Source organism: Leptonychotes weddellii, chromosome 1 (genome assembly GCF_054177405.1).
Source record: "Leptonychotes weddellii isolate Sample4059 chromosome 1, ASM5417740v2, whole genome shotgun sequence".
Lineage (NCBI taxonomy): Eukaryota > Metazoa > Chordata > Mammalia > Carnivora > Phocidae > Leptonychotes > Leptonychotes weddellii.
In genome coordinates, this window is record NC_138369.1 from 16,117,289 (window position 1) to 16,138,682 (window position 21,394).

The 21,394-nt window shown below is 57.9% G+C and overlaps 3 protein-coding genes across 14 annotated transcripts in view; 1 reads left to right on the top strand and 2 right to left on the bottom strand.

Annotated features, from left to right (window-relative positions):
- Positions 1-16: 16 nt before the first annotated feature.
- On the top strand, positions 17-2,782 carry CYB561D2 (cytochrome b561 family member D2). 2 transcript variants are annotated; one of them, XM_006750766.3, is made up of 4 exons: positions 17-180; positions 596-747; positions 1,206-1,243; positions 1,941-2,782. In XM_006750766.3, exons 2-4 carry the CDS (start codon positions 621-623, stop codon positions 2,442-2,444), a joined length of 669 nt encoding a protein of 222 aa, XP_006750829.1. In that variant the 5' UTR covers positions 17-180; positions 596-620; the 3' UTR covers positions 2,445-2,782. The 2 variants fall into 2 exon arrangements, with proteins under 2 accessions (XP_006750829.1, XP_030877917.1); XM_031022057.2 differs by having other exon boundaries at positions 17-164.
- Positions 2,783-3,424: 642 nt separating this feature from the next.
- On the bottom strand, positions 3,425-8,178 carry TMEM115 (transmembrane protein 115). Its single transcript, XM_006750764.3, has 2 exons — positions 6,854-8,178; positions 3,425-4,205 (listed from the first exon to the last, which is right to left on the bottom strand). The coding sequence occupies exons 1-2, from the start codon at positions 7,702-7,704 to the stop codon at positions 4,001-4,003; spliced, it is 1,056 nt and encodes a 351-aa protein (XP_006750827.1). The 5' UTR covers positions 7,705-8,178; the 3' UTR covers positions 3,425-4,000.
- Positions 8,179-10,465: 2,287 nt separating this feature from the next.
- Positions 10,466-21,394, bottom strand: part of CACNA2D2 (calcium voltage-gated channel auxiliary subunit alpha2delta 2) — a 115,133-nt gene continuing 104,204 nt past the window's right edge. For 2 of the 11 annotated variants that reach the window (XM_081818304.1, XM_081818280.1), the window contains 16 exons: positions 20,615-20,635; positions 18,003-18,063; positions 15,835-15,932; positions 15,523-15,613; positions 15,352-15,414; positions 15,103-15,206; positions 14,743-14,841; positions 14,562-14,650; positions 14,318-14,368; positions 14,012-14,083; positions 13,755-13,907; positions 13,558-13,610; positions 13,379-13,434; positions 13,094-13,220; positions 12,666-12,957; positions 10,466-12,573 (listed from right to left, as the gene is read on the bottom strand). In XM_081818304.1, the coding sequence (XP_081674430.1) occupies positions 12,433-12,573; positions 12,666-12,957; positions 13,094-13,220; positions 13,379-13,434; positions 13,558-13,610; positions 13,755-13,907; positions 14,012-14,083; positions 14,318-14,368; positions 14,562-14,650; positions 14,743-14,841; positions 15,103-15,206; positions 15,352-15,414; positions 15,523-15,613; positions 15,835-15,932; positions 18,003-18,063; positions 20,615-20,635 (1,571 nt within the window). In that variant the 3' untranslated portion in view covers positions 10,466-12,432. The remainder of the gene's footprint in view (positions 12,574-12,665; positions 12,958-13,093; positions 13,221-13,378; positions 13,435-13,557; positions 13,611-13,754; positions 13,908-14,011; positions 14,084-14,317; positions 14,369-14,561; positions 14,651-14,742; positions 14,842-15,102; positions 15,207-15,351; positions 15,415-15,522; positions 15,614-15,834; positions 15,933-18,002; positions 18,064-20,614; positions 20,636-21,394) is intronic. The other 9 variants (XM_081818309.1, XM_081818294.1, XM_081818326.1 and 6 more) reach the window with 8 other exon arrangements.

Genomic DNA, 21,394 nt, shown 5'->3' on the forward strand with positions numbered 1-21,394 from the left:
CAGAGCGACTGAGAGGTGTGGCTGGGGGGTGGGGTAGCTTGTCTCGGGAAGTCCCGGCTGGGAAGACGTCGCACCCGGAAGTGAAGCGGCTCCGCGACGGAGCGGCAGGGCGCGCGGCAGTGCCCCAAGTATCCCGCTTTCTCGGGAAGAAACCATCGCATCGGGTCAGCGCTGAGGCAGGCGAGTCCCTAGCGTGTAGGGGCAGCATGCCAGCGGCACGTGGGGAGACTGTGCGCGAAGGGATTCAGGCTGTAATTTGATACGCAGATGGGAACTACAATATCCGTGGTGCTTCACGCCCTTCTAGCTGGCGCTCCCGCGCGGCGACGGCCTGATGCACGCTGGGATTTGTAGTCTATTACACGGCCTTGCGCATCCTACCTGGAAGGTGGGCCAGTGATCAGTGCCAGTTCAGATGCGGGTACAGGCCGAGAGGCCGCCGGTCCTCGACTATTCCTGGTGCCTGTGTTGGTACTGCCCCTTCTTACCTTAACGTCTTGGAAGAGAGTGGCATTCCTGCCCTGCAACTTTTGCTCCAGTGAGAGGAGTGGACAGCAGGCACCTGAGACCCTTGCTCATTCTACTATGCTTTCAGGCTACAGCCATTGGCCTGGTTGACCATGGCCCTTTCTGTGGAGACCGAGTCGCACATCTACAGAGCTCTGCGCACTGCCTCTGGGGCTGCTGCCCACCTTGTGGCCCTGGGTTTTACCATCTTTGTGGCTGTGCTTGCCAGGCCTGGCTCCAGTAAGTAGAATTCATAGTTGACTTCTGGGAAGGAAAGCGGCCCTTCTCCTGGGGAGCAGGAGCAATAGGAAGCTTTGGGCCTGACCCCCGGAAAGGCTTGCCTGCTTGGGGGACATCCTATGCTGGAGGGATAAGTGGGGAGGAGGTGAGTGTGGGGGCCTACCAGTTGGGCCAGAGTACCTGGCTTCTCTTTCCTTGTCTTGGTGCTCCACTTGGCTGCCTTTGGTGAGGTGCTAGGAGAAGGAGGAAGGACTGCCAGAGTGGCAAAGCATGGCCTCTGCCCCGGGGAGGGACCAGGAAGCAAGGATAGGTAGGGGGTGAGCTTGTTGCAGTAAGAGGGGCTAGCATTTTGGCAGTGCTTCCTTGGGTGAGGGGCAGCTCATTTTCCTCACCCTGTGGGGATTGGTGTGGCTGGGTTCTTCTTGCCTCAGCCTCACAGAACCTCCTTTTCATTCCAGGTCTGTTCTCCTGGCACCCCATGCTTATGTCTCTGGCTGTAAGTAGCACGCCTGGCAGCTCTTAGGGGTGGGAGGGAGCATAGGTATGGGTGGTAGTCCTGACAGCCTCTGAATCCTGATGAACACTTAGTCTCTTTAGAGAGATGGAATGTGGGATTGGAGGTGTTGCATGCTCCAACTCCTGCCCCGTGGTATATATCCCAGACTTGAACCACAGTGTTCAAAACCCAGGGCAAATCGGTCTAAGCACAAAATGAGACTTCACCCACCTCCAGGCAGGAAGCTTAGAAAATGCATTTGGCTGTACCCGTGTCCCCTTTTACCTGAATTTATAGTGATGCATCGAATTTTCCCTGAAACAGTGCACCCATGTGGCCACCTCTTGCCAAGAAATTGTATCCAGCCCCATGTCAGGGAAACAAAGCCTGTGAATCATTTATGACTGCCACATCTCAAACCTGGTGTTTGCTGGGTAATATAGCAGAGATGACGTTTCACAGTATCACCTAGGAAGGAGTGTGGAGAGGTACATACTTCTCGCCCGTTACTCAGGGCAGATGTTCTGTCCCTGAGAGTTCCTCACTCTTGCCCCACCCAAATGGATACTCTTGTCGCTGGGGAGAGAATGAAGAGGGGGACTCAGCCCAGAGTGACTGGCAGTTTAGAAAGTTATCTAAATCTTTTTCCTTCTGCTGGGCAGCACCCTGACTTTGTTTCCCATCCCTGTCTCCCCAGTTCTCCTTCCTGATGACCGAGGCACTGCTGGTGTTCTCTCCGGAGAGTTCGCTGCTGCGCTCCCTCTCACGGAAGGGCCGAGCACGCTGCCACTGGGTGCTGCAGCTGCTGGCCCTGCTGTGTGCACTGCTGGGCCTAGGTCTTGTCATCCTCCACAAGGAACAGCTTGGCAAAGCCCACCTGGCCACATGGCATGGGCGGGCAGGGCTGATAGCTGTGCTGTGGGCAGGCTTACAATGCTCGGGTGGGGTGGGGCTGCTCTACCCTAAACTGCTGCCCCGATGGCCCCTGGCTAAGCTCAAGCTGTACCATGCCACTTCTGGGCTAGTGGGCTACCTTCTGGGTAGTGCTAGCCTCTTGTTGGGCATGTGTTCACTCTGGTTCACCGCCACAGTCACTGGTGGGGTCTGGTATCTGGCTGTGCTGTGCCCTGTCATTACCAGCTTGGTCATCATGAATCAGGTGAGCAACGCCTACCTGTACCGCAAAAGGATCCAGCCATGAGCTCCTCTCAGCCTAGAAGCCTGGATATGCCCCTCAGTGTAGTAGCTGGGGCTGGGACCTCCTGGATTCTCTCAGCTGACTAAGTCATGGGGACACCTCAGGCACTGGAGCAGTCTAGAATAGGAGTCTTGTGTGTGACATTTTTGCTTGCTCCTCATCCTGGAGTGCTTCCCCTTTCCTTCTGTACTGTCCCAGAGGAGCTTATGGATGATGTGTCCAGATGAAGCTGGGGTTACAAGACTACTTCCCCGGCAACTCAACTCATACTTGTACTGGTATGTCCAGAAATTACAGGAGACAAAAAGGCAAAATAAAAAAGAATGACTGAAAAGACTGGATGGGAGGAACAGCTTAGAGTTGGGGAATAGTTTTCGCTAATGCTGTCAGCATGAAAAAACAGGCAGCTGGGCAAGATGGGGACGCCTGTCCCTGGCAGCTCACTGAGGGGCTGAAGCTCTCCCAGCACACGAGCTCCTAGGACCTGGCTGCTGAGCAGCCTGTGCCACCAGGGCCCTAGAGCTGTAGCTGTGGATGGTTCAGCTGTGTGTCCTCTCAGTCCCCAAGCTGCCCACTGTGCCGGCGTCTCCAGATTGTGGTGGTTAGATGTGGACAGTGACAGGGTGGGAACTCAGGATGGGCTGTTTCCATAGGTGTCAAGCACGGAGAACTCTGTTTTGGGGGTGAGCCATCAATAAGAACAGCTTTTTATGATAGAGGGGCCCTCAACCATCACATCCTCTGGGCAGGGCCTCCCTGACTGGGAATCAGAGGGAGAGAAAATGAGTAAGGATCTGAAGTGATAGCTCTGAGGAGGTTGTTTTAACAGTGGGCATGTGGTAGTAAGGCAAAGTGGGAGTAACAGGCTTCTTACTCAGCTGGAGTTGCCATGGAGACCAAGCCCTTGAACCTAAAGTCCCTAACTTTGCAGCTGAACATGATGAGGGGGCTGCACAAGGTGGTCTGACAGAGCCCAGGAGCCATACCTCAAAGAACTGCTTTATTGATACTGCGAGGCTGGGCTTGGCTGCCCACTCAAGTGGTCCTGTAGAAAATACTTGGGAGCTGTGGCCCTTCTGGCCCAGAAGCAGCCATAGCCACAGCAGAGGGGGTCGGAAATCTTCACAGGAACAGAGTCTTTCTGAGGGTGCGCAGGGAACTGCAGCCCTGCACTGGCTGGACCCCCAGAACGTTTTTGGCAAATCCTTGCCTCGGCTCAGGGCTCTTGGCAACCAGTATCAGGCATAGGGGTTGGCCCAGGGGCTGTGGCACCAGTGTCCCTGTAGCCACTTGCTGGGGGTTATCTGCTGAGGTACAGTCTTACCTCAGATGGCCTGGGCTGGCTGATGGTTCAGAGGCCCCATGCCTGGCATAGTGGTTGTCTGGAGTTGGAACCAGGTAGCAAGAGTCCCGGGTAGTGTTGGCGACAAATAGCAGAAGGCTGTGGAAACCCCCAAGGCCTTCTTCCCTCTCCTCAGAGCAGTCAGGCGCCCTGGAGTAGCCGAGAGGTGTCAGGGGGAGCTTGGGAGAGGAGGTGCTACACTCAAGGTGGTCTGGAGTTACAGCTTCGGGGGAGCTGCCTCGAAGGTGATCAGGCTGGATTCTGGGGCAACCCCCTTTCCTGGGAGCGTGGGGGCCTTGTCTGAGGGTAGCGGGCTATCCACCTTGGCCCCTGCCTCCTCTTCATCGTCGTCCATGCTTGGCCAGACGGACTGGTCCTCCACTCTCTTCAGCCGCTCGTTGAGGGCCTTTAGGGCCAGTTGCCTGGAGCCAGAGGAGATATGACAAGTCACTTTGGGTTTGGACTTGGCTCATGCCCTATATTCTTCCCCCATGAAGCTGACTCTCGCTACCACCCAGACTTCTCTCAGAATCCTATGTATTTCCCTTCACCATGAAGGGCCCAGGGCTCCCCAGGGACTGGATAGGGCCCACCCTGGCATCGGAATGAGGACCCAAAGGCTATATAGAGCCTTCCCTTCATAGTCCTGACACCTCCAGGCTAAGAAGGCCAGCAGGGTGTCTGCCAGACTGCCCACCAGGCCAGCCGCAGGAATGATTCTGAGGGTGGGGCCTAAGCATGGGCAGAGCTGGTACCCCAAGGAAGATGGGTAGAAGGGTAAGTCCCTTGGATGTGGGCACTGGTATCACATCCAAGGAGAGGGTTATTACTTTTCTCTCCTTGTTAGGTGTGTTTTGAGTCTCCTGGCAAGGGTCTGAGGGGAATGCTGGAACTCAAGCACCCATCTTGGATCTCAACCTGGGAAGCAGGGCCAACTTGGGTCAGCCCATCCCTCCTAACTGACTTCAATGTTCTCTTTCCCAGAAGAATCCCCACAGCCACCAGGACCTGTGTTAGAGCAGGGACACACCAAGTTCCTGCAGGAAGAGAGGGAGGAACAGCTTATGTGTGTAGGACACAGGCCAGAGCCTACTGGTTCCACTGGATAAACCTTTTTGGACCTCACTTTGGGGGTAGGTGGGAAAGTTGACTGGAAGGTGTACATGTGCACTTAGGACCCTAGTCTATCCAGGAGGTTGAACACCCATGCTGCCAGCTAATAATACTTCCAATAGTGGTCACTGTGGAAGCCTGATGCCTTAACCTGTCTGTGCTCCAAGTATGGGGGACAGCCTGTAATAGCCTTCCAAGTTCCAACAGAGAAGCTAAACCTCCAACATGCCAGGGAACATGACAGGAAGGCAACAAGAATATGGCACAGAAAACCCTAGCCCAGTTCCACCCTGTGCTCCAGCCTGACACATGGCAGATTGGCATAGACAGGACAGTTCCCTGTGCTTCCCAGGCTCCCATCCTGGAGACAGCCTTGTCAATTCTGTCTAAAGCCTGCTAAAATAGAGAGGTAGTGGCATACTAATCACTTCCTCACAAGGGTCAAAGATAGGAAACCCTGCCTCCCAGTACTAGTAGCCCTTTGGGTTTGGGAGTGGCATGCTGCCAGATGCCCAACTGGTTGGAGTAACAACCACAAGACTATGCCAAGAACCTAGCTCCTGACAGCCTTCCTTACCCCAGCTTGCCATTTTCTTGGGCCTGAGCAGAGGTGCTTTGAATCTCCAGCCAACCCTAACAAATCCAAGACTTCTCACTAAAGGAGGAGTCACCACTGGGCCCTAGCCCCACCTGCAGAGCTCTGGGGACAGCTCAGTTTCTACTAGGTCCAGCCCTCTTGGTCCCACCTCCGCCACTGGATAAAGTGAAGACAGACCTCAGTCTTTAGAATTCATCAGCCACAGAGACACAAACCATAGGGCCCACAGTCATGCCCTGCAGCATGCTTTGTGTACTTTTCAACACCCACCACCTTAGGCCATAGTAATCTGTGGCCCTTCCCCAGGTGGAAACTCCTTCAAGAAAGGGGTGTGTCCCATGCTCATTGCCACAGCCCCAGTGGAGAGTAAGCACAGGGATAACCTTTCAGGTGAATTCATAAAGCTGCCTGCCAAGAATCCATTTCACAGGTGAGCAAAAGTAGAAGCCTTTGACAAACACAGAAAGTAGGAACAGAGCCTGCTGTAGATTTCACTATTAAAGTAACTACCTCAAAAAAAAAAAAAAAAACAAAACTTCAAAAATAATGTTGGAAATGGAGCTGTGACAACTCTGGTGAGTCTATAGACCTAGGAGAGAGAGAAGTGGATTAAAAAAGATCTGCCCTGCCCTGGACAAGATGCATTCAGTGAATAATTCCGCTGGGACTGCAGATGGTGCAGATGGCTTGGTTTACAGATAACGAAGAAGGTTGCCTCCACTCCCTGTGTGGTCAGCAGGCTCCCGTAGTGGGTCACATGGCCCGTCCCCTGGGTGTGGTGACACATACATGCAGGAAGGACGGGATGGTAAATCTAGTAATACCCCAAGGTTCCCCCTCAATAAATAAGTGGCAGAGAAGCACAGCATCTGAATTAAGACCCAGGAAGAGGATATGGTTCAGCATTTTGAAACTGGGGTGGCCCAGACCGCCTCGTAAGGAAGTTCTCCTTGTCTGTCCCTCCCTCACTGGGGAAATAGGACAAGCAGGTTGTTTCTGGCTCCCACAGGACCAGTGTCTAGGATTCCAAGAGTCTGAGACAAGGCCAGGATTATGTGCACCTGGCCCTCCATTAACCCCTCACACAGTACCAAAGGAAACCGGACATTTCTTAGAACTTGTTAAGCGGCCTGGGTGGTGAGAAAGGCAAATTGCACTCCTTCATGTTGGAAAGCACTACTGGAGCCCAGCACCTAGTTGCTGAGGTTCTCAAAGCCACAAACTGGATTTTATCTCCTCAGTCTGTCCCAACACCTGACCCTTGGCTGCCAGCCAACACAGCAAGCACAACAGATGGAACGGGACTTGATCAATAAAAACTCTCCTAGCTCAATAAGGTTTTGGAAGACTCCACAGTACCTTCTCCGCTCCGCATCCTGAGGGTCTGTGCCTGGGAGGCTGATGGTGATGGAAGATGGGGCACCTACATCATAGCGCTTCACTGTCTTCTGGCATATCTTTACCTTCACCAGGAGGCCGTGCACCAAGTTCGCCAGCAGCCCCACCACAGGCTGCAGGATCTCAGGGAAGAAGGTGGCAAAAGCAAAGTGGTCAGCCATGTCCCCTCGGCCTCGGCTATGGCGCTGGTAGAAGCGGAGATACACCCAACTGGAGAGCAGCCCAAAGCCATAGGAGGCCAGTGCTGGGCTCTGGAGCAGCGTGGCCAGCCGCAACAGCAGCAGCAGCCCCAGCAGCAGCATGGGCACCACGCTGACGCGCACCTGCGGCACACGCAGGACCACGCAGTCCCCCATGGTTTGCTTGAGTGCCACCAGGACGCCACCTAGGAAGCCCAGGGCTCCGTGGATGCGGATAGTGAAAAGGTAGACCAAGTTGAAGGAAGTCATGTAGGTGAGGAGGTAGGCAAAGGCCCCCAGCAGCCCCACAGACACGTTCACCACTGAGAAGAAGATAAGCAGCTCCAAGGCTCCCCAGAGGGGCTCCAGCAAACGTCCAGCCACCACCACTGTGGCCAGGCTGATGGCCACATCCCACACGTGCTGTTCCATCAGCCCATGGGTGGCCAGGGTCCAGATCCAGAAATTGGGCGGAAAGAGGTAGCCTGGGGTGACCGCCAGGCAGCCCGTGTCCACGGCGAAGGACAGCAGGTAGAGGAAGAGTACTGCCGCGCACAGGGTCTTCACCACCACGCTGGCGCTGGCCAGGATGGCCCCCAAGTGCTGGCGGGCGCCCGGTAGGGCGCGCTGCATCTTCCCGAAGGGCGTCGGCCTGAGAGAAGGATTTAGTGTGTTAGGGGGGCCTCCCCGGGGCCTCGTCCCAGTCCGGCCCCGACGGGAGGCCCGGGCCCGGCCTAGTCACTGGCCTATGGCCCCGGTGAAGACTCCACTTCTTGTCGCGTCGGCTCCGGTCCCAAACGGCCGAGCTGGGTCAGGTAGCGGGCCCGGGGCCTAGGCCCCTCGCCGGGGACCTGAGGGAAGGCCCTGGGAGGCTTCGGCACGTCTGCTTGCCGGCCTGCCTGCCCTGTGGGCCCCGCGCCAAGCTGACCGGGCTGGCGTTGATCTCAGGGCTCGGCCTATTCCATCCACTCCGGGGCCCTACGGTCTGCGCGGGACCGGAGCCTTGTTCTGGGCCCTAGTCAAGCCTCGTCAGCTCCGGCTCGGCCTCGGTCTTGACTGCGACCGTACCTCCTCCCTTCCCAGGCGCCGACAAACAGCGGTGCTGCGCCTGCGCGCCAGGGCAGCGGCGGGATGCCCTTCCGGCTCCGCAGCATGCTGGGACACGGAGTCCTCGGCCGAAGACGGGGACGAGCGGAAATCAGGGTTCTGCGTAAAACTACAAGTTCCAGGAAGCTGTGCGCCCGGCCGTTCCGGTTGGTAAGAGGAGGGTGTGCTGGGCAGTGGTAGTTCGCCGGACTGTTTCCGTTGGTTGTCAGGAGGTGGATAAGAGTGAACTGGCTTCGCTAACCTCGGGAAAGCTGCGGGTACCCGCACGGCAGCACGACTGCAGACACACCCTTGCTGAATTTCCTGGGAACAGTGACTCCGTGCATGTGCTTCTGAGTACATCTGAGTGTGTCCTTGTGGACAGGTGTGTAGGTAAGAATGTAGGTGGTCTTGGCGTGCGTACCAGTGTTCGGAAACTCCCGAAACTTCCGCAGTCCGGTGTGTGCCTGACCCAGGTTGTATGGGTGTCTGGGACCTGACCCGGATTGGAATTCTTGCTCTGCCATTTGGCGGCTCTGTGACACTGGCCAAGTTCCTCAGTTTCATGGACCGTAAAACGGAGATGATGACAGGACCTACTACGGTGAGGGTTCAAGGGGACTGTGGTGTAAAATGCCAGTCCATCCTGGGTGCTCAGTGAGTGTGTTGCCCAGGCTAACCTTGTTACAAATGTGGTGGAGCTGCGACTCGAACTCAGGTCTCCTGCCCCCAAAGGGGCAAGGCTGGGCTGCTTTTAGTGACTCTCTTCCCCACCCCGACTCTCTGGCCCTGAGGAGAGACAGAGGTGGGCCAGGGTGTCCCTGGGCCCCCACTTTACTGCAGCGGTAGCTTCCTGCAGTTTGTTCTGGGCAAAGTGATTTTTTGGTGTATTGAGTTACGTTTTAAAAATGTGCATGTAATTGGAATAATTCTAGGACAAAGCACATTTATAAAGCGCAGAATCCCTTCCTTTCAGCCACCGATCTCAGTACACCTGCCGATGTGCACATAGCCTTCCAGGTTACAAAGGGTGTTGATGTGACACCCTTTTCTTTGTCTGGGGTCTGGGTTCTCACTGGATGCCACCTAGGGTAGAGTTGCCAGATTTAGCAAATCAAAATACAGGGTGTTCAGTTCAGATAAATGAATAATTTTTTAGTGTAGGCATGTCCCCAGTCTTTTTAGTATAGTACAGTATTGGAAACATACTAAAAAACATTCATTGCTTATCTGAAATTCAAATTTGACTAGATGTTCTACATTTTATCTAGCAACCCTACCCCAGGCCCCGGGGGCTGTTGCAGGGCATGGAGCTCTCTCAAAGGTTACTAGTTAGGCATTGCTCTGTGGCCAACCCATGGAGGGGAATGAGGAAGGGTGTCCTTGCTAAGGCCTAGGATGCGCTTCTCTATTTATTTAGTGTCTGAGGCCCTCCAGCCACAGGTCACCTCCTCTCTGAAACCTTTGCTGATTTCTTGCCCTTCTCACCAGGGGTGGGGGAGAAGATTTCTCCTCAGTCTCAGTTTGTTTATCTGCAGTATGCAGATAAACTAGTACCCAACTCTAAGGTGGTAAGCTAGCTGCCCACCCGGTGAGTGCAAAAGTATGCGTCATGAGAAAGTGAGCATCAGCAGTCCTGGGAAACCTCTGCGCTGGTGGTTACTGGTTTCTCTCCTTGAAAAGAACATGAAGGGTCACATGGACTAGGATTGATTATTAAGAGAGTTGGGATTAAAATGAACAAGGGCATAGGGCAGGCAGAGGGAGGTCTGAGAGGATTCACCGAAATGGACTCAGTCTTGGGTTCCAGCATGAGCAGTGGTGGTCAAGGAGAGCACTGGGCCTTGAGCCTCCCTTGGGCTGGAAAGGAGCCGTGGTCATGCTTGTTGGTGGGCCAGACCCTGGCCTCCTCCGGACAGCAGGATGGGGCCCTCAAGCACTGGGTCCAGGACTTGGGCCTGGTACTAACTCATCGCTCTAAGTGGATGACCTGCCCACTAGGCCCTGGTGGTTTGACTTGATGTCTAGACGCCTGCCTAAACTCGAATCTCATCTGTCTTCTTTCTTTCACCGTCCTGGCCTTTAAGGACAGCTTTTCTCAGAGGCTTTTGAGATTATATGGGACAAAGGATGTCAAGGATCTCTCACTTCGGAAGCCCAGGAGGCATTATGCCCTATATCCACTGGGTACCTGGGCTGCAATGGCCTTCAGTCCCAGCTGAGTGGTAGGTGGGACTTTGAAGTCATGGCCACCTGTCTTCTAGCTACCCAATCCCCACCCTGAGGCAGACACAGTGGATGGGAACCATTTGAAGTGAAAATATGAACATTATTTAATAACTGATCTTCTGTAATAAACCATTTGAAAATATTTTACAAGGAATCACACACACGATATTTTACAAAGTTTCTTGACTTTTTTGTCACTGTTGTTTTTCTGACTTGTCTGTACAAAATAGAACAACAACCAAAAAAAAGGGCAGAGAAGAGGAAATGGCCCCCCAGTCCCCCACAGATCCCCCGAGCCCGAGGTGAGGGGGCAGCCAGGTCGGGTGGGTGATGAGAAGGATCAGACCCAGCTGGGGGTTGGACAACTACCTGATGGGGATTGTTTGTCTGTTTTCCTGTTTCTTAAACTTAAAATATATATTTTTCTATATATGTTTGATTCTTTTTTATTTTTATATTCTCCATTGAGCACCTGACTACACTACAGTTACACACATGCCCCCGCAAGACATGGCTGGCATCTAGGCTGGGTGTACAGCACGGGTGCCCACCCTGGCACCAGCAGCGGGCATGGACCATACACACACACTGAGAAAGCGACAAGCAACATGACATTAATTAACGGAGCCATTAATTAATGCATCACCCTCCCCCCTCCTCCCAGTCCATCTAAACCTCATGGCCACGTCCCCCTGCCCTCTGTCCCCCACTTGCCCCCAGGCTGGGATGCCTTTGGGGGAAATGATCAGAATGAATGGTGTGAAGTCATGTGCCTGGGCCCAGCCTGTGTGTGTGCAGAGTGTGTACATGTGTGTATGCGTGTACAAGTGTGTGTTCAGCAGGGAGGGGCAGGTTGCCCCCCCCCAGTTGGGGGCAGGGAATGTGTGTGTGTGTGTGTGTGTGAGAGAGAGAGAGATAAAGAGTGTGAGTGTGAAGAAACAGGGAATGGGCACGGGCCTGAGTGTGTAAGGGCCAGATTGGGGGTGGGATGGCCCAGCCAGGAGTGATCATGTCACTCTGGCTAAGGCAAAGGGCAACGTCTGGTGCAGGCAGTGGCGTGTGGTCCCGCTGGGGGCCTGACACTAGTGCGAAATGGTTACAATGAGCACCTGGCGGGGTGAGGGACATATCCGGGATACTGGCGGCTAGGGTGGGACAGGGGTTGTCATCCCCTGCCCCAGCATTTGGCACTGTTTGACATTCAGCTTTAGAGACAGAGGACCAGCTGGGCTGCAGGTCAGATTAGAGGCGGGCGGTGAGCAGGAGATGAAGTGTGCATGTGCCAACCCTCCCACCAACCCCTTGCCCTGTGTAAGGCTTTGTGAGCCCCCACCCCCACCCTACCCCATGGTGTGTGTGTGTGTGTGTTTGTGTGTGTGTGTGTCCTCCTTGGTGTGTCTAATGTGAGTCCAGTTTCTGCCCTCAGGGCTCCAGGTGCGTATGGGGTTGTGTCTGAGCCAGTGTCACTGTCACTGGCCTGTCACCTGCAGGGCTGAAGGAAGGTGGGAGGTGGCTGTAGGCCTGAAAGGGGCAGGAGCCCATTGTGGGGCTGCCTCAGGACTTCTCTCCTGCTAGGACTTAAGCTGGGATGCACAGGCCTCAAACTGCCCACCTCAACTTCATTATTCCCAGGGAATCCAGATTTGGTCCTGGGCGGGGCCTAAGGGCCAGGTTAGAGGAGTCCAGCTGGGGCAGGGCCTAGGTCTCCCGCACAAAGGGAGCCTTGGGGCAGGGTGGGCAGTGGAGGCCTGGTTTGGCACCAGTACTGTGGCTTCCCTGTCCCAGCCCTCAGGGGTGGGTGAGTCCGGTGGGAATAAGGGGTCTGGGGTCACTCTGACAGTTCAGCGGCGCGATGTGGCTTGGGGGCCAAAGACCTGCGGAACCCTCCTTTGGGACCGCCCCCCCCCCCCCCCCAAGGCTCAGACTCTTGGGCCTGGCCACTCAGGTCCTTCAGTGAGGGAGGAGGCGAGGCTCTAAGGCGGGGTGTGTGGGACAGCGGAGCAGGGGAGAGGCGGGGAGGCCTGGGGAGGGGTAGGAGGGGGGCGCTCAGACGCGGCGCGAGGCGTGGGCGTGGACTTGGGCCTGCGGCCGGGGGGGCAGGCCCAGGAGGAGCAGCAGCTGCAGGGAGACCAGGACGCCCAGCGACGGCGGGAAGGAAGCTCCGCGGCCACAGTCTGAGGTATCTTCCTGCGGGAAGAGGCAAGGAGCGGGTTGGCCCGGGCGGCCCGGGGAGGGGAGGGGAGGGGAGCGCCAAGTCAAGTGCGCCGCCCCCTCCTCACCGTCGCGTTGTAGTCAAAGCAGATGTGCGGGCCTCTGCGGTATCGCGGTCTCTGCACCAGTTCACACTGCTCCGGGCCGTCCGCTGGGCATGGGTGGGGAGTCAAGGAGGCGGCAGGGCACGGAGGGGCGCGCGGGGCAGGAGGGGGCGCGCGGGCGGCGGGGAACGGCGGGGGCAGGATACAGTGTGTCTCTTTCTGCAGCAGCCGGCCAGCCTCACACTGGCTGCACAGCGGCTTCTCGGCCACCACGAAGAGAAGGTTGGTGTTGGTCAGTCTCTGCGCGTGGAACAGCCTGGAGGCAGCACGGGAAGGAGGGGCGTTGGGACTCGCCCCGCCCCTCCCCTCCCCGCTGCAGCCCCGGCTCCGCCCCGGGCCGCGCCCACCCGTCCGGTCCCGCCCGGTCCTCCGGTCCCGCACCCCGCGGGCACCTGGAGCAGTTTCCGCAGTCGATGATGGCGTTGTAGGAGGCGTTCACCGACCCGAAGTAGTACTGGGTCTGTTTCATGACGCAGCTGCTCTCGCGCGCTTCGGGGCTCCCCTCGGCCTCCGCGGGGTCTGCGAGGGCCCAGAGCGCCTCAGCCCCACCCATACGCCCTGGCCGGCTCTCGGGCCTCGGCCTCGCTCAGCCGTAAGCCCCGCCCTCCCTTTGGGGTGGGTCTGAGCTTAGACTGGGGGGAGGGGGTTCGAGGAGGGGCTTCCAAAGCCCTACCTACCTGCCTGGAACCAGCTATGATAGATGAGGCCGTAGAGAAGCTGCTGGAACAAGGACCTGCAGGGCGTGGATCACTGAGTGGGAGTGGTCACCAGAGACCAGTGCCCTGCCGCACCACCTCTCTTGAGCCCTCCTGCCCAGAGAGCACGATACCTCCGCCCCCTCCCCCCTGGGACTCACCAGGCGGCAGCCGAGGTCCACCAGGCCAGGTTAAGGAAGTCTGCAATGGTGGGCTGCGGTGGAGAGAGGGGCATGGGCTGCCACGGCTGTCCCTGGACCCGGGTCTCCCCCGCCCATTCTCTCGTCAGAGGTGGAGCATCATCTGTGGGCAGGTCTCCCAGGCCCCCCCGCCCCCGCCAGGCATCACTGGGGCTCACCACAAAGACGCCCCGGGGTGCAGCACCCAGGTTGCCCGGCGGCTGGGGAGCGCAGGCTGCCTGATAGTCGTAGGACTCTTTGCGGGTGTAGAAGGAGTTATTGTAGAGTGCCAGCATCAGGTTGGCATCCACCTCACTGAAGAACCTGCCCACCTAGGAATGCCAGGAGGGAGTGGTAGTCACAGGGCTGGCAGGGCCACACCCCCAGAAGGCTCAAACCCTGGCCCCCCTCCTTCCTCCCTCTTCTCGACCCTCACCTGGTCCCACTGATGATTCTGGTTTGACAGCACCAGGAATCCCCCATCGTCAATGAGGACACAGAGAAGGTCCTGAGAGGTAGGGAAGGGGGAGGAAGATGGAGAGGGGCCCAGGCCCAGACCTTCCTCCCCAGACCCTGGCAGTCGGGTGGTTGGGTCGAAGGGGCACAGTTCTGGTAAACCTGTGAAGTCGGGGTGGGACGTTGAGACCCCCCCGCCCCCACCAGGCCAAGGGATGGGCTAGGAGTCGCAGTTGGGACAAGGAAGTCTGGGATTGGGGTAAGCTAGGGTTCAGGGCACACGTACCTCATTGTTAACCTCGCAGTCCATCTCACAGTGGCTGTTGGGGCCACACTGCTGGGCAGAGAGCAAGGACCATAAGGTGCCTGCCAGTTCCCCCCCTCCCATCACACTTCCGTACTTCTGGGTCCCCAGGCCATCTGCAACAGCCACTGCCTCCCCATAAGGCACAGGAACCACTCTGAGTGGTAGGGGTTCCTGGGGGGACTCGGTACTGCTGGGCTTACTGCCCCCACCCCGGCCCAGGTACCTTCTGAGGCTGGTCCTGGTGGGTACGGTTGCTGGCTAGCACCTTGAACTTCTCAGCCCAGGCCTCTAGGTCCAGCTTAACACCTACCACTATAGAGGACAGCAAGGGGCCATCAATGCCCACCTGCCTGGGCAGCACCCTGCCCATCGTCTCTTTCCCCACCTCCGCCCCAGGCATTTACCTGCTGGCCTCAGTGTGTGTCCGCCCAGGCTTAGCTCCACAGCCGTGCTGACGAGGATGCCCACCGTGTCATTCTCCAGCTCCAGTGGCCTTAACAGGGCTGGAGGTAGGGTGGGGAAGTCAGGAGTAGGGGCTGGTGGCCACACTGACCGCTCTGTACTGGGCCTGTGGACCCAGGAGCCCAAGCCAAGCACCCAGTACCCAAGGTAGTGCTGGCACAGCCTAGCTCTGTCTTCTCATCACTCCCAGTCTCGGCTAGCCTCATGTTTGAGAGGGGCCTCAGAGAGCAGAGCCCAGCCCTGGCCGAGCAGACAGGGAAGCCTCAACTTCCCAGCTGCTGGGCACCTGGGAGGACACTCACCATCCTGGTGTGGGGGTTTGAAGACATAGCCGTGGTTGTCCAGGCTACGGCGGTAGAAGCTGGCATTGAAGGGCTCCGGGTTCTCTGTCCAGTCCTCAGCTGCTCTGGTTATCCGAGACAGAGGTTGGTGGAAAGGGGGGTGGGGTGGGGGACAGTGTCTCAGCAGGTGCAAAGAGGCCTATGGGCAGCGGGACAGAGGCAGGGTCCCGGGCGGGAGCAGGGTGTCGGGTGGCAGCGTAGGTCACTTACTTGTTGGGGAATACGCGGGTGATGCCGCCGTCCGTGGCAGCGAACACGGCCAGAAGGCTGTACCTGGGGGGCAGCAGGGAGGTGAGTCACAGGCCCGCCTTCTTCAGGGCAGGGCCAGGGCCTCTGGGCCCATCCCAGCCTCCTGCCCCCCACAGGCTGGGTGGTGCCTACGTGTTGAGGTCCTGGTCCCGCCACGCACGCTCCACCAGCTGCTGTGTGATGCCCGTGTCCAAGATCAGGTTGTGCAGAAGGAAGTTGTTGCCTGCAACGGGAAGGTAGGGGTGGAGGGGGTGGCTTCTTGTGGCTTCCTGCCCCCTCTCCCCCACACACCCAAGGCTCCAGTAGGAGCCTTCCCCACTGCCTGGCCCAGGCCCTGCCCTGGGCTTGGGTCTGCATCACACCTGCCCGGTCTCTGGCTTCTTTCGGGCTGCCCCCTTGGGGTCTGGGCACTGCCCAGACCCGGCGGCCCCACCAGGCACTCACACTGCTTGGAGTCTGGAGTCACTTTCTCCATGAGCTCAATGAAGTTTTTCAGGAACTCGGTGTTGTTGTCTGAGGCATTCAGGTCCTTGCAATACTCTCTGGGGGTGGGGAGGGGCAAGAAGAGTGGGCTTGGGGGGCTGGACAGAGCAGTAGGGTTGAGGCTTCCCAACAGGCCCGCCTGGCCATTGGCTGAGAAGCCCGGGCCTCAGCGGGGCATGGGTATTCCTACAGGCTACGTGCCTGGCAGGCTGCCACGTCTGAGTAGGGACAGAGCTGACACAAGAAGGATGGTCCGCGTCCTCCAACCTGGCAGATTCTCCCTCCTGGGGATAGCCCTGCGGAGCCTCCCACCCCTCCTGTGTAGCTGGACCCAGATGGCCCCCGGGGGAGGCCCCAGGGAAGGCCCCCCGGCCGGCTCGTCCCCCTGTATGCTGTAGTGTTCCCGAGGGCACAAGGTGGGTGGGCAAGTGCCAGCACTGCCTTAGTCAGCCTGAGTGTGAGCCCTCAGCCTGCCGCTTCCCGGCCTGGCACCTCTGGACAACTCACTTAAGCTCCCCGAGCCTCAGATTTTTCCATCGTACCACAGAGGGTGTCAGGAAGTCAGTGGGAATGCGTGGGGCCTCCGACTGGTGATTCCTTCTGCCCGGGATGCTCTTCCCCCAGAGGTGGACAGGCGAAACCCCTCACTTCCTCAAGGCCCTCGCTGGGCTCAGCCTCTGGGTCCAGACAACGTGGGAGCTTTGGGGGCACGGGAGGCCTGCTTAGGGCTCTGCTCCCCAGGAAGTCTGGTAGATGGAGCTTTCGCTTCTGCCCAATCGCTCATTCACACCCCTGCCACCAGAGACCTCCCCACTGGCCTGGATGCCGGCAGCCTTGGGAGTTTTTTGAAATGTGCTGCTTCCCTAGGCTGTGCCCACGGTTTGCTGAGGGCACCTGCTTCGGGGTCTCAGTCCCCACTTGCCCTCTGGCCTCAATGGCCTTTGTGCAGTGCGCAGCCTGTACTTCTGTGGTAGGGGGCACGGCTGACACATCCAGAGTGACACCCGTAGGTTGTGCTTCAGCTACAACTCCCCTGCAGCCCCTCCCCCCTCCCCAACAACATGTACATTTATAGCTGTGGATTACTTCATTTGCTCACCCAGCACATATTTATTGAGTTCTCCCAAGCCAAAGATACAGAAGTGACAAAAACAAACCCAGTCCCCTCTCTCAGGGTCACGTGGGCCACCCAGGCCTTTTCACTCATTCCCACCATCACTCATGCCCACAGCCCACCCCACAGTACATTCAGACTCTTACAAATGTACACAATTACTCACAAATACAAACACACATCTACAGAGAGTCAAGAGAAATTGGTGGGTGCATGCACACACGTGCACACACATGGAGGTTAGGAGTGTCCAGAGCCCCCGGGTAGTGCCTGAGAGTGCCCATGGGTCCAGAGCCAGGTCACGGGGGAGGGCTTCACCACGGGGCGGGGGGGCTGTTGGTCTCCTCACTTGTGGGCCAACAGGCAGAGGGTGGGCACCCAAGGATGGGCGTGTGCATGCTGAGTGTGCACTTCAGGGATGGTCCAGGGCGCTGGGCCCTGACCCCTCACTTGCCAGAGCAGCTCTTCGAAGCCCTTGTACTCCCCACCTCCCCCAGTCCCCTGTGAGCCACCACCCCTAAATTCAGCACTGCCGGGGGCTCTGGCTGGCTCATCCCCAGACCCACACAAACACTGACTGACACAGGACAAGGCTGGGGTGCAGGGTGGGGGGTGGGGAGGGCGCCACAAACCAGAGCAGCAGCTGCCCAGGGAGGGGTGTGCTGCGGACAGCCTGCCCAGGGCAGAAAGGGTCCTTCCTGGTGGCCTGGGAGGGCAGGGAAGATCGGCAGAGCCTGGAGCCCTCCCGCCCCAGGCCTGGTGGGGGCTGGAGCTGTGGGCGGCTGGCCACTGCTGCCTGGTGGGGCGGCATGGCCCGGGTATGCACAGGGCCGCACATACAGGGCTATGCACGGGGCGGGGCGACACCGCACAGGACACACACACACACACACACACACACACACACACGCACGTGCGCAGACACAGAGCTCCAGGCAGCCGTGCAGGAGGCAGGGCTGGGGCGGTTGGGGTTGGGGTTGGGGAGGACACCTCAGCAAGGCCACACGCAAGCTACCTGGGAGCAATGAAAACATGTCCTTCAGACTCAAAGCTGCTGGGGAGCAGGAACTCAAAATCTGCAACAGAAACGGGGGGTTATCCGGCGGGGGCTGGGGAGGCAGGAGGCCGGGGGGCTCAGAGCTGACGGGGCTGGAGGGACAGGGAAGAGGGTGGCTTGAGGGAGGGGGGAGACACCAGCAAAGAGGGAACCCGCCACTTCCACGTTCAAGTTCGAGCCAGAGAGAAGGGGCGGGCGGGGAGGGGGTGGAGGGCCTGTGGTGACTCCGGCATCGCGGGAGGAGGGCAGTTATAGCCAATATGTTGCCCAGGCCCGGTCCTCTGTGGGCAGTGAGTCCCGTGGCGTGGCTGTATGTGCTTCCATATGGCTGTATAGCACATATACACGGACATACACACACACATATATATACACACACTGCTATATATATGCATGGTCTGGGGGAGGCACCGGTCTCGCTCTTATCACGTCCGTAATGGAAAACACCGCATGCTGAGCTTCCTTTGCCTCCAAAGAGACTTTGAGGAAGGGAATTGGCTTTTGGCTGCAGATTTTTATCTCTCTTTCTTTGCTGCAGCTGTTTGCATTTTTGGTAGGTCTTACTTTTGTTCTGTGTCAGGCATCAACATGGCCAAACCGAGGGGATTTCTCACGGGCAGAGACAGTCCAACCAGAGACGGTGTGGGCAGCTGGGGCTGGGCTGCAGTGCATTGTGGGGGTCCCGCGGTCCTTCCTGGGCTGGGAGGCTGGGTGAGGGCAGAGGGAGAAGAATGGGCCTCCACCCTTCCTAGGACCTGCCTGGGTTCAGAGCAGCCCAAGAGGAATGCTGGGGCTCCAGAGGAGCTGTGGGGTGCTCTTGAGGGATCCTGTGCACATGTTTGAGAGAGAACACATACGTACATGGGAGAGGATGTGTGTTTGCATGAGCGTGCATGTGTACGAGTGTCTCTGTGTGGCTTTGTGAGTGAATCTGGGGTTTCTCTGGGGCCTCTCCCTGCCAGGCTGGATCAGCTACCTGGCTGGTCTGCATCTTGGAGGCATGCCCCTGCCCCTTGGCCTGTTGCACTCTGGGCAGCCCACCTTCCAATCCTGTCTTCACCAAGGTTCCGACCTCTTTGTCACTGTAGGGCTTTATTTTTGCAGAAGAGGGGTCTTCTCTGTTTCCAGATACTCCCACAATGCACTGCAAGATTCCGGGAGGTGGACCTGGGGTGCCTGGAGGGGCTGGGCAGTCACTGGTTGGACTGTTGCTTTCTGATGGGACTATGAGGTAGGGTTTGGACACAGGCCGACAGGGAGCGGGGGTAGGGGAGGGGAAGGAGGAGAAAGAAAAAGGAGGTAGGGAGACTAGGCTATAGTTGTCATTGTTACCAGAGCCCTGCATTTCTGGGGACACTGGGAGGGATGTGGAAGGAGGAGAAAAGACAACTCAAGCCAGTGGGAGTAGGGCCTGTCCCCCACCCCGACCCAGGCCACGGGGACCAGCTCTATCCCTTTTGCTGGACTAGGCTGGACAGGGCCCCTTGGGCTTCTTGGGGAGCCCTGGCTTCCAGGCCATCCCCTCCTGGCTCTCTGTGCCCATCTGCCCCGGCACTCCCTGGGAGGGGTGTCTCTGTGCACCGATGGTAGAGACCCTCGCATGTTTCTCTCTCTCGCTCCCCTTATTCTCCACCCAAGTCTGGGAGTTCATTGCCTACCTTTCTCCGGAGTCTCTGGCTTGGACTATGTCTAAGTGCCAGAACTTTTTTCTTCACTCCCAGACTGATTCCCTCCAACCTGTTTCGCTGGCCCTTGGGGTCCAGACACATTTCCTTTCTTCCTGGCTAGGCTCACCATCCCCGAGTCTGCTTTTATTTCCCAGGGGAACACCTTCTTCATCGCTGACCACCTGCCCCAGCGGCAGTGGGTACCGCGGTTGGGCTGGGCCAGTGGGCTTTAGCAAAGTGGTAGGGGGCAGCAGGGGACAGGGGTGACAGCACCTAGGCAGGTGCCCAGGATGGTTGGGTCTGCCTTGCTCTCCCAGTGGCGTGGCTGATGCCCTATCCTGCCCATCTCAGAATCAGGGTGGGGGGCTTCCAGAGCCTTCTGTCACCCCTTGGAGGGCTGTCAACTTTGGACCAACTGGCAGAGATCATAGCGGGGAGAACTATCCCAGAGGAAGCCTCAGGTGGCTGGGGCTTCCCTTTCCCATAAGCCTCTCATAAGCCCTGCTGAGGACTCCTCTAGCCCCTGTCTATCAGGCCCCTTGCCCTGCTGGGTGGGAGGTGGTGGAGAGGCATCGAGCCCACTGTTGAGTTGTCTTGGAGGGACAGAGAAGGTGGGGATGGGCAGGGACCTGCCCAGAGGGAGCAAGGAGGATGAAGAGGGGGGCCTGAGCTCTCAGAACACATGGAGACCACCCTGCAGGCAGGGCCAGGAGCAGGGCCGCTGGCTGTAATAGGGGTTTAGGGATAAGGGAAAAGGCAAGAACTAGAGGAGCCAAGGGGATGCTGGGAGGGAGCCCTGGAGAGCAGGGGTTTGGCTGGTCCTGGGCAGGGAGGGGGGCAAGCAGGGGTGTGAGGGTGGGTGGGGTGGGGAGAGGAGAGTGCACTGGTTCTGAATATACTTGCCCTTCAGTTTGCTGATTGGCACTGGGACAGTCCACCAAGAGAGAAAGCGAGGAAAACAAAAACAACACAAACACAAAAACAAACGAAAAGGGGGAGGGAGAGGGGGGGCACAAACAATATTTTATTCAATGGCTGTTTGAATGAAAATATTGTGTCTCATCATCATACCGAAAGGAAACTTCTTGCAAAAAAACGACATGAGAGAGAAAGAGAGAGCGAGAAAACTCAAAGGAGATGAGCCCGGGTTGGCCAGGCAGGTGGGGGGCGCCCGGTGGGGCCGGAGCCCCAGCCTCCCTCCCAGTGACCTCGGGCGGTGGGCAGGCGGGGCCGCAGGCTCCCGAGGCCTCTCGGGGGAGGCCCAGGGTGAGCAGGACATGCAGGGATGAGCCACAGGCAGAGGAGTGGGAAGGAAGGAAGGAGAGAGGTCCAGAGAGGAGGAGAGAGGGCGAGGGAGGAGGAAGAAGAGGCAGAGAGGGTGGGATGGGGAAGAGAACAGAGGGAGGGAGGGAGAGAAAGTAGGGATGCTGGGGTAGGGGAGAGAGGGAGAGAGCAGAAGGGAGAGGGAATGGGGGAGACAGAAGGTGGGGATATAGGGAAAGGAGAGAGGAGGAGGGAGGGAGAGAGAAGGGAGAAGGGGAGAGGAGGAGGAGGGAGAGAAGTGGGGAGAGGGAAGGGCAGTGGGGGTCGGAGCAAGGTGAGAGGGGCGGCTCAGGGAGGAGGAAAATGGAGGAGGATGAGTGAAGGGGGCGGAGTAGGGGGAGAGAGAGAGACCCTGCGGGG

Bases quoted from the DNA above. Each gene is read 5' to 3' on its own strand.
- CYB561D2 (XM_006750766.3), top strand. From the start codon at position 621: ATGGCCCTTTCTGTGGAGACCGAGTCGCACATCTACAGAGCTCTGCGC. The intron at 748-1,205 runs GTAAGTAGAATT...TTTTCATTCCAG, and splicing joins GCTTGCCAGGCCTGGCTCCA to GTCTGTTCTCCTGGCACCCC. The intron at 1,244-1,940 runs GTAAGTAGCACG...CTGTCTCCCCAG, and splicing joins CCATGCTTATGTCTCTGGCT to TTCTCCTTCCTGATGACCGA.
- TMEM115 (XM_006750764.3), bottom strand. From the start codon at position 7,704: ATGCAGCGCGCCCTACCGGGCGCCCGCCAGCACTTGGGGGCCATCCTG. The intron at 4,206-6,853 runs GTACTGTGGAGT...CTCTGGCTCCAG, and splicing joins CAGGATGCGGAGCGGAGAAG to GCAACTGGCCCTAAAGGCCC.